At 45.8% G+C, this 16125-nt stretch overlaps 1 protein-coding gene across 1 annotated transcript in view; it reads left to right on the plus strand.

Annotated features, from left to right (window-relative positions):
• Positions 1-16125, plus strand: part of LOC123990241 (neural-cadherin-like) — a 163424-nt gene that overhangs the window by 93283 nt on the left and 54016 nt on the right. Inside the window, 5 exon segments of the mRNA XM_046290823.1 lie at positions 10375-10542; positions 10863-11112; positions 11500-11627; positions 12051-12237; positions 15372-15515. Of these exon segments, the coding sequence (XP_046146779.1) occupies positions 10375-10542; positions 10863-11112; positions 11500-11627; positions 12051-12237; positions 15372-15515 (877 nt within the window).

A 16125-nucleotide genomic window follows, 5' to 3' on the forward strand; every position in this document is an offset into this window, starting at 1 on the left:
TCAGTCAACGAGTCAGTCAACCAGCTAGTCAACCATCCCAAATCACAGGTCAGTCAACGAGTCAGTCAACCAGTTAGTCAACCATCTCAAATCACAGGTCAGCCAACCAGTTAGTCAACCATCCCAAATCACAGGTCAGTCAACGGTCAGTCAACCAGTTAGTCAACCATCTCAAATCACAGGTCAGTCAACGAGTCAGTCAACCAGTTAGTCAACCATCTCAAATCACAGGTCAGCTAACCAGTTAGTCAACCATCTCAAATCACAGGTCAGTCAACCAGTTAGTCAACCATCTCAAATCACAGGACAGCCAACCAGCTAGTCAACCAGCCCGTATCACAGGTCAGTCAACGAGTTAGTCAACCAGTTAGTCAACCATCTCAAATCACAGGTCAGTCAACGAGTTAGTCAACCAGTTAGTCAACCATCCCAAATCACAGGTCAGTCAACGAGTCAGTCAACCAGTTAGTCAACCATCTCAAATCACAGGTCAGCCAACCAGTTAGTCAACCATCCCAAATCACAGATCAGTCAACCAGTTAGTCAACCATCCCAAATCACAGGTCAGCCAACCAGTTAGTCAACCATCCCAAATCACAGATCAGTCAACGAGTCAGTCAACCAGTTAGTCAACCATCTCAAATCACAGGTCAGTCAACCAGTTAGACAACCATCTCAAATCACAGGTCAGCTAACCAGTTAGTCAACCATCTCAAATCACAGGTCAGCCAACCAGCTAGTCAACCATCTCAAATCACAGGTCAGTCAACGAGTCAGTCAACCAGCTAGTCAACCATCCCAAATCACAGGTCAGTCAACCAGTCAACCAGTTAGTCAACCATCTCAAATCACAGGTCAGCCAACCAGTTAGTCAACCATCCCAAATCACAGGTCAGTCAACGAGTCAGTCAACCAGTTAGTCAACCATCTCAAATCACAGGTCAGTCAACGAGTCAGTCAACCAGTTAGTCAACCATCTCAAATCACAGGTCAGCCAACCAGCTAGTCAACCATCTCAAATCCCAGGTCAGTCAACCAGTTAGTCAACCATCTCAAATCACAGGTCAGCTAACCAGTTAGTCAACCATCTCAAATCACAGGTCAGTCAACCAGTTAGTCAACCATCTCAAATCACAGGACAGCCAACCAGCTAGTCAACCAGCCCGTATCACAGGTCAGTCAACGAGTTAGTCAACCAGTTAGTCAACCATCTCAAATCACAGGTCAGTCAACCAGCTAGTCAACCAGCCCGTATCACAGGTCAGTCAACGAGTCAGTCAACCAGTTAGTCAACCATCTCAAATCACAGGTCAGCTAACCAGTTAGTCAACCATCTCAAATCACAGGTCAGCCAAACAGCTAGTCAACCATCTCAAATCACAGGTCAGTCAACCAGTTAGTCAACCATCTCAAATCACAGGTCAGCCAACCAGCCAGTCAACCATCTCAAATCACAGGTCAGTCAACGAGTCAGTCAACCAGTTAGTCAACCATCTCAAATCACAGGTCAGCCAACCAGTTAGTCAACCATCCCAAATCACAGATCAGTCAACCAGTTAGTCAACCATCCCAAATCACAGGTCAGTCAACGAGTCAGTCAACCAGTTAGTCAACCATCTCAAATCACAGGTCAGCCAACCAGTTAGTCAACCATCCCAAATCACAGATCAGTCAACCAGTTAGTCAACCATCCCAAATCACAGGTCAGCCAACCAGTTAGTCAACCATCCCAAATCACAGATCAGTCAACGAGTCAGTCAACCAGTTAGTCAACCATCTCAAATCACAGGTCAGCTAACCAGTTAGTCAACCATCTCAAATCACAGGTCAGCCAACCAGCTAGTCAACCATCTCAAATCACAGGTCAACCAGTTAGTCAGTCAACGAGTCAGTCAACCAGCTAGTCAACCATCCCAAATCACAGGTCAGTCAACGAGTCAGTCAACCAGTTAGTCAACCATCTCAAATCACAGGTCAGCCAACCAGTTAGTCAACCATCCCAAATCACAGGTCAGTCAACGAGTCAGTCAACCAGTTAGTCAACCATCTCAAATCACAGGTCAGTCAACGAGTCAGTCAACCAGTTAGTCAACCATCTCAAATCACAGGTCAGCCAACCAGTAGTCAACCATCTCAAATCACAGGTCAGTCAACCAGTTAGTCAACCATCTCAAATCACAGGTCAGCCAACCAGCCAGTCAACCATCTCAAATCACAGGTCAGTCAACCAGTTAGTCAACCATCTCAAATCACAGGTCAGTCAACGAGTCAGTCAACCAGCTAGTCAACCATCCCAAATCACAGGTCAGTCAACGAGTCAGTCAACCAGTTAGTCAACCATCTCAAATCACAGGTCAGCCAACCAGTTAGTCAACCATCCCAAATCACAGGTCAGTCAACGAGTCAGTCAACCAGTTAGTCAACCATCTCAAATCACAGGTCAGTCAACGAGTCAGTCAACCAGTTAGTCAACCATCTCAAATCACAGGTCAGCTAACCAGTTAGTCAACCATCTCAAATCACAGGTCAGTCAACCAGTTAGTCAACCATCTCAAATCACAGGACAGCCAACCAGCTAGTCAACCAGCCCGTATCACAGGTCAGTCAACGAGTTAGTCAACCAGTTAGTCAACCATCTCAAATCACAGGTCAGTCAACCAGCTAGTCAACCAGCCCGTATCACAGGTCAGTCAACGAGTCAGTCAACCAGTTAGTCAACCATCTCAAATCACAGGTCAGCTAACCAGTTAGTCAACCATCTCAAATCACTGGTCAGCCAAACAGCTAGTCAACCATCTCAAATCACAGGTCAGTCAACCAGTTAGTCAACCATCTCAAATCACAGGTCAGCCAAACAGCCAGTCAACCATCTCAAATCACAGGTCAGTCAACGAGTCAGTCAACCAGTTAGTCAACCATCTCAAATCACAGGTCAGCCAACCAGTTAGTCAACCATCCCAAATCACAGATCAGTCAACCAGTTAGTCAACCATCCCAAATCACAGGTCAGTCAACGAGTCAGTCAACCAGTTAGTCAACCATCTCAAATCACAGGTCAGCCAACCAGTTAGTCAACCATCCCAAATCACAGATCAGTCAACCAGTTAGTCAACCATCCCAAATCACAGGTCAGCCAACCAGTTAGTCAACCATCCCAAATCACAGATCAGTCAACGAGTCAGTCAACCAGTTAGTCAACCATCTCAAATCACAGGTCAGTCAACCAGTTAGTCAACCATCCCAAATCACAGATCAGTCAACCAGTTAGTCAACCATCCCAAATCACAGGTCAGCCAACCAGTTAGTCACCATCCCAAATCACAGGTCAGTCAACGAGTCAGTCAACCAGTTAGTCAACCATCTCAAATCACAGGTCAGTCAACCAGTTAGTCAACCATCTCAAATCACAGGTCAGCCAACCAGTTAGTCAACCATCTCAAATCACAGGTCAGCCAACCAGTTAGTCAACCTTCCCAAATCACAGGTTAGCCAACCAGTTAGTCAACCATCCCAAATCAGGTCAGTCAACGAGTCAGCCAACCAGTTAGTCAACCATCTCAAATCACAGGTCAGTCAACGAGTCAGTCAACCAGTTAGTTAACCATCTCAAATCACAGGTCAGCTAACCAGTTAGTCAACCATCTCAAATCACAGGTCAGCCAACCAGCTAGTCAACCAGCCCGTATCACAGGTCAGTCAACGAGTTAGTCAACCAGTTAGTCAACCATCTCAAATCACAGGTCAGTCAACCAGCTAGTCAACCAGCCCGTATCACAGGTCAGTCAACGAGTCAGTCAACCAGTTAGTCAACCATCTCAAATCACAGGTCAGCTAACCAGTTAGTCAACCATCTCAAATCACAGGTCAGCCAACCAGCCAGTCAACCATCTCAAATCACAGGTCAGTCAACCAGTTAGTCAACCATCTCAAATCACAGGACAGCCAACCAGCTAGTCAACCAGCCCGTATCACAGGTCAGTCAACGAGTTAGTCAACCAGTTAGTCAACCATCTCAAATCACAGGTCAGTCAACCAGCTAGTCAACCAGCCCGTATCACAGGTCAGTCAACGAGTCAGTCAACCAGTTAGTCAACCATCTCAAATCACAGGTCAGCTAACCAGTTAGTCAACCATCTCAAATCACAGGTCAGCCAAACAGCTAGTCAACCATCTCAAATCACAGGTCAGTCAACCAGTTAGTCAACCATCTCAAATCACAGGTCAGCCAACCAGCCAGTCAACCATCTCAAATCACAGGTCAGTCAACGAGTCAGTCAACCAGTTAGTCAACCATCTCAAATCACAGGTCAGCCAAACAGTTAGTCAACCATCCCAAATCACAGATCAGTCAACCAGTTAGTCAACCATCCCAAATCACAGGTCAGTCAACGAGTCAGTCAACCAGTTAGTCAACCATCTCAAATCACAGGTCAGCCAACCAGTTAGTCAACCATCCCAAATCACAGATCAGTCAACCAGTTAGTCAACCATCCCAAATCACAGGTCAGCCAACCAGTTAGTCAACCATCCCAAATCACAGATCAGTCAACGAGTCAGTCAACCAGTTAGTCAACCATCTCAAATCACAGGTCAGTCAACCAGTTAGACAACCATCTCAAATCACAGGTCAGCTAACCAGTTAGTCAACCATCTCAAATCACAGGTCAGCCAACCAGCTAGTCAACCATCTCAAATCACAGGTCAGTCAACGAGTCAGTCAACCAGCTAGTCAACCATCCCAAATCACAGGTCAGTCAACGAGTCAGTCAACCAGTTAGTCAACCATCTCAAATCACAGGTCAGCCAACCAGTTAGTCAACCATCCCAAATCACAGGTCAGTCAACGAGTCAGTCAACCAGTTAGTCAACCATCTCAAATCACAGGTCAGTCAACGAGTCAGTCAACCAGTTAGTCAACCATCTCAAATCACAGGTCAGCCAACCAGCTAGTCAACCATCTCAAATCACAGGTCAGTCAACCAGTTAGTCAACCATCTCAAATCACAGGTCAGCCAACCAGCCAGTCAACCATCTCAAATCACAGGTCAGTCAACCAGTTAGTCAACCATCTCAAATCACAGGTCAGTCAACGAGTCAGTCAACCAGCTAGTCAACCATCCCAAATCACAGGTCAGTCAACGAGTCAGTCAACCAGTTAGTCAACCATCTCAAATCACAGGTCAGCCAACCAGTTAGTCAACCATCCCAAATCACAGGTCAGTCAACGAGTCAGTCAACCAGTTAGTCAACCATCTCAAATCACAGGTCAGTCAACGAGTCAGTCAACCAGTTAGTCAACCATCTCAAATCACAGGTCAGCTAACCAGTTAGTCAACCATCTCAAATCACAGGTCAGTCAACCAGTTAGTCAACCATCTCAAATCACAGGACAGCCAACCAGCTAGTCAACCAGCCCGTATCACAGGTCAGTCAACGAGTTAGTCAACCAGTTAGTCAACCATCTCAAATCACAGGTCAGTCAACCAGCTAGTCAACCAGCCCGTATCACAGGTCAGTCAACGAGTCAGTCAACCAGTTAGTCAACCATCTCAAATCACAGGTCAGCTAACCAGTTAGTCAACCATCTCAAATCACAGGTCAGCCAAACAGCTAGTCAACCATCTCAAATCACAGGTCAGTCAACCAGTTAGTCAACCATCTCAAATCACAGGTCAGCCAACCAGCCAGTCAACCATCTCAAATCACAGGTCAGTCAACGAGTCAGTCAACCAGTTAGTCAACCATCTCAAATCACAGGTCAGCCAACCAGTTAGTCAACCATCCCAAATCACAGATCAGTCAACCAGTTAGTCAACCATCCCAAATCACAGGTCAGTCAACGAGTCAGTCAACCAGTTAGTCAACCATCTCAAATCACAGGTCAGCCAACCAGTTAGTCAACCATCCCAAATCACAGATCAGTCAACCAGTTAGTCAACCATCCCAAATCACAGGTCAGCCAACCAGTTAGTCAACCATCCCAAATCACAGATCAGTCAACGAGTCAGTCAACCAGTTAGTCAACCATCTCAAATCACAGGTCAGTCAACCAGTTAGTCAACCATCCCAAATCACAGATCAGTCAACCAGTTAGTCAACCATCCCAAATCACAGGTCAGCCAACCAGTTAGTCGACCATCCCAAATCACAGGTCAGTCAACGAGTCAGTCAACCAGTTAGTCAACCATCTCAAATCACAGGTCAGTCAACCAGTTAGTCAACCATCTCAAATCACAGGTCAGCCAACCAGTTAGTCAACCATCTCAAATCACAGGTCAGCCAACCAGTTAGTCAACCTTCCCAAATCACAGGTTAGCCAACCAGTTAGTCAACCATCCCAAATCGCAGGTCAGTCAACGAGTCAGCCAACCAGTTAGTCAACCATCTCAAATCACAGGTCAGTCAACGAGTCAGTCAACCAGTTAGTCAACCATCTCAAATCACAGGTCAGCTAACCAGTTAGTCAACCATCTCAAATCACAGGTCAGCCAACCAGCTAGTCAACCATCTCAAATCACAGGTCAGTCAACCAGTTAGACAACCATCTCAGATCACAGGTCAGTCAACCAGTTAGACAACCATCTCAAATCACAGGTCAGCTAACCAGTTAGTCAACCATCTCAAATCACAGGTCAGCCAAACCAGCTAGTCAACCATCTCAAATCACAGGTCAGTCAACGAGTCAGTCAACCAGTTAGTCAACCATCTCAAATCACAGGTCAGTCAACCAGTTAGTCAACCATCCCAAATCACAGGTCAGCCAACCAGCTAGTCAACCAGCCCGTATCACAGGTCAGTCAACGAGTTAGTCAACCAGTTAGTCAACCATCTCAAATCACAGGTCAGTCAACCAGCTAGTCAACCAGCCCGTATCACAGGTCAGTCAACGAGTCAGTCAACCAGTTAGTCAACCATCTCAAATCACAGGTCAGCTAACCAGTTAGTCAACCATCTCAAATCACAGGTCAGCCAACCAGCTAGTCAACCATCTCAAATCACAGGTCAGTCAACCAGTTAGTCAACCATCTCAAATCACAGGTCAGCCAACCAGCCAGTCAACCATCTCAAATCACAGGTCAGTCAACCAGTTAGTCAACCATCTCAAATCACAGGTCAGTCAACGAGTCAGTCAACCAGCTAGTCAACCATCCCAAATCACAGGTCAGTCAACGAGTCAGTCAACCAGTTAGTCAACCATCTCAAATCACAGGTCAGCCAACCAGTTAGTCAACCATCCCAAATCTCAGGTCAGTCAACGAGTCAGTCAACCAGTTAGTCAACCATCTCAAATCACAGGTCAGTCAACGAGTCAGTCAACCAGTTAGTCAACCATCTCAAATCACAGGTCAGCTAACCAGTTAGTCAACCATCTCAAATCACAGGTCAGTCAACCAGTTAGTCAACCATCCCAAATCACAGGACAGCCAACCAGCTAGTCAACCAGCCCGTATCACAGGTCAGTCAACGAGTTAGTCAACCAGTTAGTCAACCATCTCAAATCACAGGTCAGTCAACCAGCTAGTCAACCAGCCCGTATCACAGGTCAGTCAACGAGTCAGTCAACCAGTTAGTCAACCATCTCAAATCACAGGTCAGCTAACCAGTTAGTCAACCATCTCAAATCACAGGTCAGCCAAACAGCTAGTCAACCATCTCAAATCACAGGTCAGTCAACCAGTTAGTCAACCATCTCAAATCACAGGTCAGCCAACCAGTTAGTCAACCATCCCAAATCACAGGTCAGTCAACGAGTCAGTCAACCAGTTAGTCAACCATCTCAAATCACAGGTCAGCCAACCAGTTAGTCAACCATCCCAAATCACAGATCAGTCAACCAGTTAGTCAACCATCCCAAATCACAGGTCAGTCAACGAGTCAGTCAACCAGTTAGTCAACCATCTCAAATCACAGGTCAGCCAACCAGTTAGTCAACCATCCCAAATCACAGATCAGTCAACCAGTTAGTCAACCATCCCAAATCACAGGTCAGCCAACCAGTTAGTCAACCATCCCAAATCACAGATCAGTCAACGAGTCAGTCAACCAGTTAGTCAACCATCTCAAATCACAGGTCAGTCAACCAGTTAGTCAACCATCCCAAATCACAGATCAGTCAACCAGTTAGTCAACCATCCCAAATCACAGGTCAGCCAACCAGTTAGTCGACCATCCCAAATCACAGGTCAGTCAACGAGTCAGTCAACCAGTTAGTCAACCATCTCAAATCACAGGTCAGTCAACCAGTTAGTCAACCATCTCAAATCACAGGTCAGCCAACCAGTTAGTCAACCATCTCAAATCACAGGTCAGCCAACCAGTTAGTCAACCTTCCCAAATCACAGGTTAGCCAACCAGTTAGTCAACCATCCCAAATCGCAGGTCAGTCAACGAGTCAGCCAACCAGTTAGTCAACCATCTCAAATCACAGGTCAGTCAACGAGTCAGTCAACCAGTTAGTCAACCATCTCAAATCACAGGTCAGCTAACCAGTTAGTCAACCATCTCAAATCACAGGTCAGCCAACCAGCTAGTCAACCATCTCAAATCACAGGTCAGTCAACCAGTTAGACAACCATCTCAGATCACAGGTCAGTCAACCAGTTAGACAACCATCTCAAATCACAGGTCAGCTAACCAGTTAGTCAACCATCTCAAATCACAGGTCAGCCAAACCGCTAGTCAACCATCTCAAATCACAGGTCAGTCAACGAGTCAGTCAACCAGTTAGTCAACCATCTCAAATCACAGGTCAGTCAACCAGTTAGTCAACCATCCCAAATCACAGGTCAGCCAACCAGCTAGTCAACCAGCCCGTATCACAGGTCAGTCAACGAGTTAGTCAACCAGTTAGTCAACCATCTCAAATCACAGGTCAGTCAACCAGCTAGTCAACCAGCCCGTATCACAGGTCAGTCAACGAGTCAGTCAACCAGTTAGTCAACCATCTCAAATCACAGGTCAGCTAACCAGTTAGTCAACCATCTCAAATCACAGGTCAGCCAACCAGCTAGTCAACCATCTCAAATCACAGGTCAGTCAACCAGTTAGTCAACCATCTCAAATCACAGGTCAGCCAACCAGCCAGTCAACCATCTCAAATCACAGGTCAGTCAACCAGTTAGTCAACCATCTCAAATCACAGGTCAGTCAACGAGTCAGTCAACCAGCTAGTCAACCATCCCAAATCACAGGTCAGTCAACGAGTCAGTCAACCAGTTAGTCAACCATCTCAAATCACAGGTCAGCCAACCAGTTAGTCAACCATCCCAAATCTCAGGTCAGTCAACGAGTCAGTCAACCAGTTAGTCAACCATCTCAAATCACAGGTCAGTCAACGAGTCAGTCAACCAGTTAGTCAACCATCTCAAATCACAGGTCAGCTAACCAGTTAGTCAACCATCTCAAATCACAGGTCAGTCAACCAGTTAGTCAACCATCCCAAATCACAGGACAGCCAACCAGCTAGTCAACCAGCCCGTATCACAGGTCAGTCAACGAGTTAGTCAACCAGTTAGTCAACCATCTCAAATCACAGGTCAGTCAACCAGCTAGTCAACCAGCCCGTATCACAGGTCAGTCAACGAGTCAGTCAACCAGTTAGTCAACCATCTCAAATCACAGGTCAGCCAACCAGTTAGTCAACCATCTCAAATCACAGGTCAGCCAAACAGCTAGTCAACCATCTCAAATCACAGGTCAGTCAACCAGTTAGTCAACCATCTCAAATCACAGGTCAGCCAACCAGCCAGTCAACCATCTCAAATCACAGGTCAGTCAACCAGTTAGTCAACCATCTCAAATCACAGGTCAGTCAATGAGTCAGTCAACCAGCTAGTCAACCATCCCAAATCACAGGTCAGCCAACGAGTCAGTCAACCAGTTAGTCAACCATCTCAAATCACAGGTCAGCCAACCAGTTAGTCAACCAGTTAGTCAACCATCCCAAATCACAGGTCAGTCAACGAGTCAGTCAACCAGTTAGTCAACCATCCCAAATCACAGGTCAGCCAACCAGCTAGTCAACCAGCTAGTCAACCAGCCAGTCAACGACCCCATATCACAGGTTGGTTAACCAGCCATTCAACCAGCCTCTTGCTCAATCCCAGTAGATATCATCAGTGCAGGGTGATAGAGCTGTGTAAAATACCGTGTCATTAACTTACTGAAATATATCAGGCTTAAATTAACCATATTAGACAGAAACGTATTGGTCCTTGCTATCCGGGACTATCCCTGGGATGTCCCTACCCCATTGAGGTTGACATTTAAACTGGTTAAGGTAATGAGGGTTGGGGGGGGGGTGTAGGGATTAAGGCTTACGGTTAGGGTTAGCAGTAACCAGATCTTATTCTCTCGCTATTGTTTTGATGGCAGAGGTCCTACATCACACGGGAAGTAGTTGCCACGGATGGGGGGAATCGCAGCACATCTGTGGAGCTGTCTGTCACCATTACCAATGTGAAGAACCAGCCCCCGCAGTGGGAAAAGGACAGCTACAGCGTGGTCATCCCAGAGAACACAGCCAGGGACACTTCCATCGTGGTGCGTGGAACAGTCCGGGTACCAGCCTGGGTGGCATGGGAAGTCTATCCCATTATGGACTTTCGGGGTGTCTTTGTTTTGACCATTCGGTTTGCTGGCTGCACACACGTTACTCAAGCGTTTGGAAAATATTTGAGGAATTTTTAAATTGCAGGCTCAGATTTAGTCAAGGAGCACTAATTGACTTGACCAACCTGCTGTAATTTATAATTGAATTTACTCAACAACTGAATAAATGTAATATTATACAGAAAATCCCATTGAATGTTTTTGTCGTAATTCCCTCGCAAAAAATATTGTTTACTCTCCGTTTACATCAGACGATCAAAGCAACCTCGTTGCTAGGCGACCCCAGGGTGACTTACAACCTGGAGGAGGGCGTGGTCCCGGAGACTAACATGCCTGTGCGGTTCTACCTGTCGCCCAACCGCGAGGACGGCTCTGCCTCCATCCTGGTGTCGGAGCCGCTGGACTATGAGACCACACCCAGTTTCTCCCTGAGGGTGCGGGCTCAGAACGTGGCGGCAGTACCACTGGCTGCATTCACCACCATCTATGTCAACGTCACAGGTAGGTCTCAGTTCAGACACCCTGCAAACACCCCATCACAAGGGGGCAAATCCTAACTTCCACTTATGTCAAATTTTTTGCATGGATGTCAGTGGGAGACTTAGTGAACATTTGACTTAAGAGGAAGTTAGAGCCGCCCCTGGGTGAACTGTAAGCATTCACTATTGTCTTCAATAGACATTGATTCATGACTCATCTTTTTCTTCTTCTCAGCTTTATATATCGTATTCTTTGAAAGCTGTAATTTTATACATCCAGTTGCACAAAGTTCAGTGAGAAAACTCCATACGGAACCCTTTTTTAAACTTGAAATAGTCTCATGACAGTTTTGATTGTAGGTGCAGAAATATATTTTCAAATAAGGATTTCTCATATGTTGGCCCTCAGACGTGAACGACAATGTGCCCTTCTTCACCTCCTCCATCTATGAGGCATCAGTGACTGAGGGAGCCAAGGTGGGGACCATGGTCCTCCAGGTGTCTGCTCACGATAAGGACCTGGGTCTCAATGGACAGGTTAGTGGCACATCCACATCTAACATAACACAACAAAATATCCATTGACCCGTCCATAACTTAGCATCACATAGTTGGTGGTCAAGCGGTTGGGATTATGTGTTATTCTGCCTGTGGGGCTTTGACCGTACAACTGTGAAGCTATGCAACACTATAATGATAGTGTTTGCAGTGACTCTAGTCTCTATGAACAGTCATGTGACTCATACATAGAACAATTACTGCCCCTCACCGTTTATCGTTGGTGATTCCATCTGTTACAGTGACCACATGGATGTGATAGAATGATCCTTTACGGATTCCATATTAGGAAGTTGTCCAATTTATGTAATGTGTTGACTTCCTAATATGGATGCCGTACAGAAGTCAGAAATCTCCTAATATGGATACCGTAATTAACTGTACTCTGTCCCTGTCCTATAGATCACCTACACCCTCCTGAGTGACAGTAGTGGGGACCACCGTCTGTTTCGTGTGGATCCAGAGCTAGGCTCCATCTATACAGAGGCGGTTTTTGACCGCGAGGCACAGGGATCCTACCTACTGGAGGTGCAGTCTGAAGACGGCATGGAGTCAGCACGGCCCGGGAGGAACAAACAGCCCAACTTTGGTGAGGGCTGGGTTGTATATATTAGGGCATAACATAGCAAAAAGGTTTGCAATGATGTTTTGGTATCTTATAAATATGACCTTGATTTGACTACTGCAGTCCTGTAAAAACACAAAAGGCAGTGGCTGCGGAGCCGACTTTTCTCGGACCTGAAGCTTTTGCGCATATCACGTGTTTCAGCATGTGTTTCTTTACCTCTATTTTCAGCACAAACCTGTGTGCTCTCGTTCCCTTCACATTTCTCACTGTCAATCTTGAGTGATGATTATTCAACATTTCCCGGTGATACGTCCATGCAGCATCTGCATACCAACCATTTGATCTCAGTTTTATGAGGATATGCATTTAGATCTTCTTGAGTTACACTGTGTTGTTTGGAAGTAGCCTACAGTGTTGTTCTAAATTATGTGCAGTGAACGGATTTTAAAGCATATGGTGTTAACAAAGTAGCATAGCCTTCCTGTGTATTTTGCCTAGTGGCCTACCTGTGTATTTTGCCTAGTGGCCTACCTGTGTATTTTGCCTAGTGGCCTACCTGTGTATTTTGCCTAGTGGCCTACCTGTGTATTTTGCCTAGTGGCCTACCTGTGTATTTTGCCTAGTGGCCTACCTGTGTATTTTGCCTAGTGGCCTACCTGTGTATTTTGCCTAGTGGCCTACCTGTGTATTTTGCCTAGTGGCCTACCTGTGTATTTTGCCTAGTGGCCTACCTGTGTATTTTGCCTAGTGGCCTTCCTGTGTATTTTGCCTAGTGGCCTACCTGTGTATTTTGCCTGTTGAGTTTTGGCCACATGAGAGGGGTTTTTGTCATACAGTAAGGTGCTTGCCTACGGAGCTGTGAGGGGAACGGCACCTCAGTACCTCCAGGCTCTGATCAGGCCCTACACCCAAACAAGGGCACTGCGTTCATCCACCTCTGGCCTGCTCGCCTCCCTACCACTGAGGAAGTACAGCTCCCGCTCAGCCCAGTCAAAACTGTTCGCTGCTCTGGCCCCCCAATGGTGGAACAAACTCCCTCACGACGCCAGGACAGCGGAGTCAATCACCACCTTCCGGAGACACCTGAAACCCCACCTCTTTAAGGAATACCTAGGATAGGATAAGTATTCCCTCTCACCCCCCCCCTTTAAGATTTAGATGCACTATTGTAAAGTGACTGTTCCACTGGATGTCATAAGGTGAACGCACCAATTTGTAAGTCGCTCTGGATAAGAGCGTCTGCTAAATGACTTAAATGTAAGTGTAAATGTAATGGTATACTATGCTATTATATTCCGTTCTGTTATGTAGAATACTATCATTATGTGATTGTGCAGACATTGATTCAGCTTTGATCTAACTTGATTAAACGAGCCCCATTCGCCAGAGTAGTGTAACGTTTGTCGTCGGAAGGAGACCAAGGTGCCGCGTGGTAGGCGTACATGATTTTATTTACATGTTCCACCAAGAAAAAACAATAAACAATACAACGAACGAAAAGCTTCGTCGTGCAAACTACATGCACTCAAACAAAGACAAGATCCCACACTGAAGGAGGGAAAAAGGGCCGCCTAACTATGATCCCCAATCAGAGACCATGAAAGACAGCTGCCTCTGATTGGGAACCACACTCGGCCAAAAACAAATAAATAGAGAACATAGAATGTCCACCCAAATCCCACCCTGACCTAACCAAACATAGAGAATAACAAGGATCTGTAAGGTCAGGGCATGACAAGTAGCCTGTTTTTAATTTTTACAAGTAGAACAGAGACTGTGCGTAAATTAGAGCAAAAACACATGCTTAGAAGCGTCGGGATCTTTAGTCCAGAGAAAAATAGGTCAGAAAAGTTGGATCCGCAGCCCAAAAATATAACATTAAGTACTGTAATGTGTATAGCTAGGACTGTTAAACCCAATGTGCTCAGCTGAAACAAAGTACAAAAGGAATTCATGCACTGTGCACATTGTTTTACATAGACAATAAATGCCTATAGCATTCTATTCATTTGCCTCCTGCGAGGGCATATGAAAAGAGAATCTTTCATTTCATTCATTCTAACAGCGTAACCAGACAGCATCTTGTCTCTTCCCTGTAGAGAAACTCTCTGAGGGTTGTGGTACATCATTTTACAAAAACATCTAATTTCGCAGTTTGCTGTTCAGAAATCTGAATTTTGTTTTTGGCTTGGTCCTTCGTGATGGCAGAATTAACTCTGTTTCGGTATCGCAGGTGATGTAATAGGAAGCTTTGCTTTACGAATGAGGTTGTTTTAAACAAATGTTTGTGGAGAAGGTATTAGAGGTAAGGGTGATGGTTTGGAACAGCAAAGCCTCCTCTCCGGGGGATGTGAGGGGGCTGCTTAGCATTTCCAATGAGCCTTAGCGCTGTGTTGGCGTTGTCTTCTGCCACATATCTGCACCAACAGAAGGGCTCATCTCCTTAGCAAATACTACCTGTCTGTTGGGAGAGGGAGGAAAAAGAAAGAGAGGGGGGGTAGATGGGGATAGGGCCAGGGAGAGAGGGAGAGGGAGGGAGGAAGGGAGAGCGTGCAGAGAAAAGCAGAGAGATGTGGTGGAAATAGAAGCACATCTGTATACATTGGCCATGTTACATGACCTTCTAAACATACCACTTACGACAAAAATGTCAGCAACCTTTTTAGAGAAAGATAATCATGTTTGAGTTTTTTTTTTAAAAGGTCTGAAAATGGACCCAGACAGACAGAGACGTAAACACTTGTCGAGTCATAAATATTTTATCATCCCAGAGGAGAGATGGATAGGTTCTTCATCTGTTTTCTTTTAGAAAAGTCTGTTCCTGAGAAGGTCTATCTAATCACTGTTGTTTTCTGCCAAAATGTAACCCGGCTAAAACCATGGTTGAATAATTTCTGTCATTTCAAACACCTAATCGAGAATAACACTATTTCTGATTCCCTTGTCAAGTGAGGCACATTACATTGGGTTAAGTGCTTCTCTCCCCTTCAAAAGTGTAGTTGGCTCACACTGTGACTGCCGACATCCTCTGATGTAAAGAGGGATTGGATGGAAAGAGAAGTGTTTGGATGATAGGAGAGAGAGAGCGGAGGATGACATACCGAGTTGTAGCTCCATGGCGTTTAATCTCCTTCCTCTTGTCGTTCTTCTTGCAGACACAGCATATGTGCGGGTTTTCATCAGCGACGTGAACGATAACAAACCCGTCTTTGCTCAGCGTCTCTATGAAGTCGGCATTGACGAGGATGCAGATGTCGGCCTGGCTGTTGTCACCGTCGGAGCTAATGACGAAGATGAAGGTATGGGAAGGAAGGATGAGATGACAGGGGAAGAAAGAGAGAGGATAAAACCAGGGATGACACATTGGCAGTCATGGCAGTGTTACACATTGATAACATTTCTATTTTCTAGGGAGTGCAGGTTATGGCACTGGGGCAGTGAGGAAGGTAACCTGGCACAGGTTTAACATTTCATGGGGACTTTTGAAACCTGAGGGGGAAAGTCTGTTTTTCACATTTTGTGCCTGGCCAAAACTGTCCTTGGTGTGACACTACACTTTAGTCAGTGGTGACTGACTGTCAATGAAATAATGACATTTTCCCAAACGCCGGACTCAGTAAGACAGTGAGGGCAGTGAAGGGTTACAAATGTTCAAAAATCTGGATTCAGTTCTGATTAAATCATGCTGAGACGAGCTGAGCCACCCTGTGCTACATCAGGACTCAGCCATTTAATCGTCAAGTAATGCCACACCACATGTTCTAAAAAGACAGACACACTCCTACACAGTAGGAGGGTGGGATTTGGTGTGATAAACCAGCTCATCCCTGATTCAGCAGCAACACTCGGCGTAATATCCCTTTATCGGCCATGTTTTGGCTTGTTAATCAAGCATTTATCGCAAGCGGG

The sequence above is a fragment of the Oncorhynchus gorbuscha genome, linkage group LG02 (assembly GCF_021184085.1).
Source record: "Oncorhynchus gorbuscha isolate QuinsamMale2020 ecotype Even-year linkage group LG02, OgorEven_v1.0, whole genome shotgun sequence".
NCBI lineage: Eukaryota > Metazoa > Chordata > Actinopteri > Salmoniformes > Salmonidae > Oncorhynchus > Oncorhynchus gorbuscha.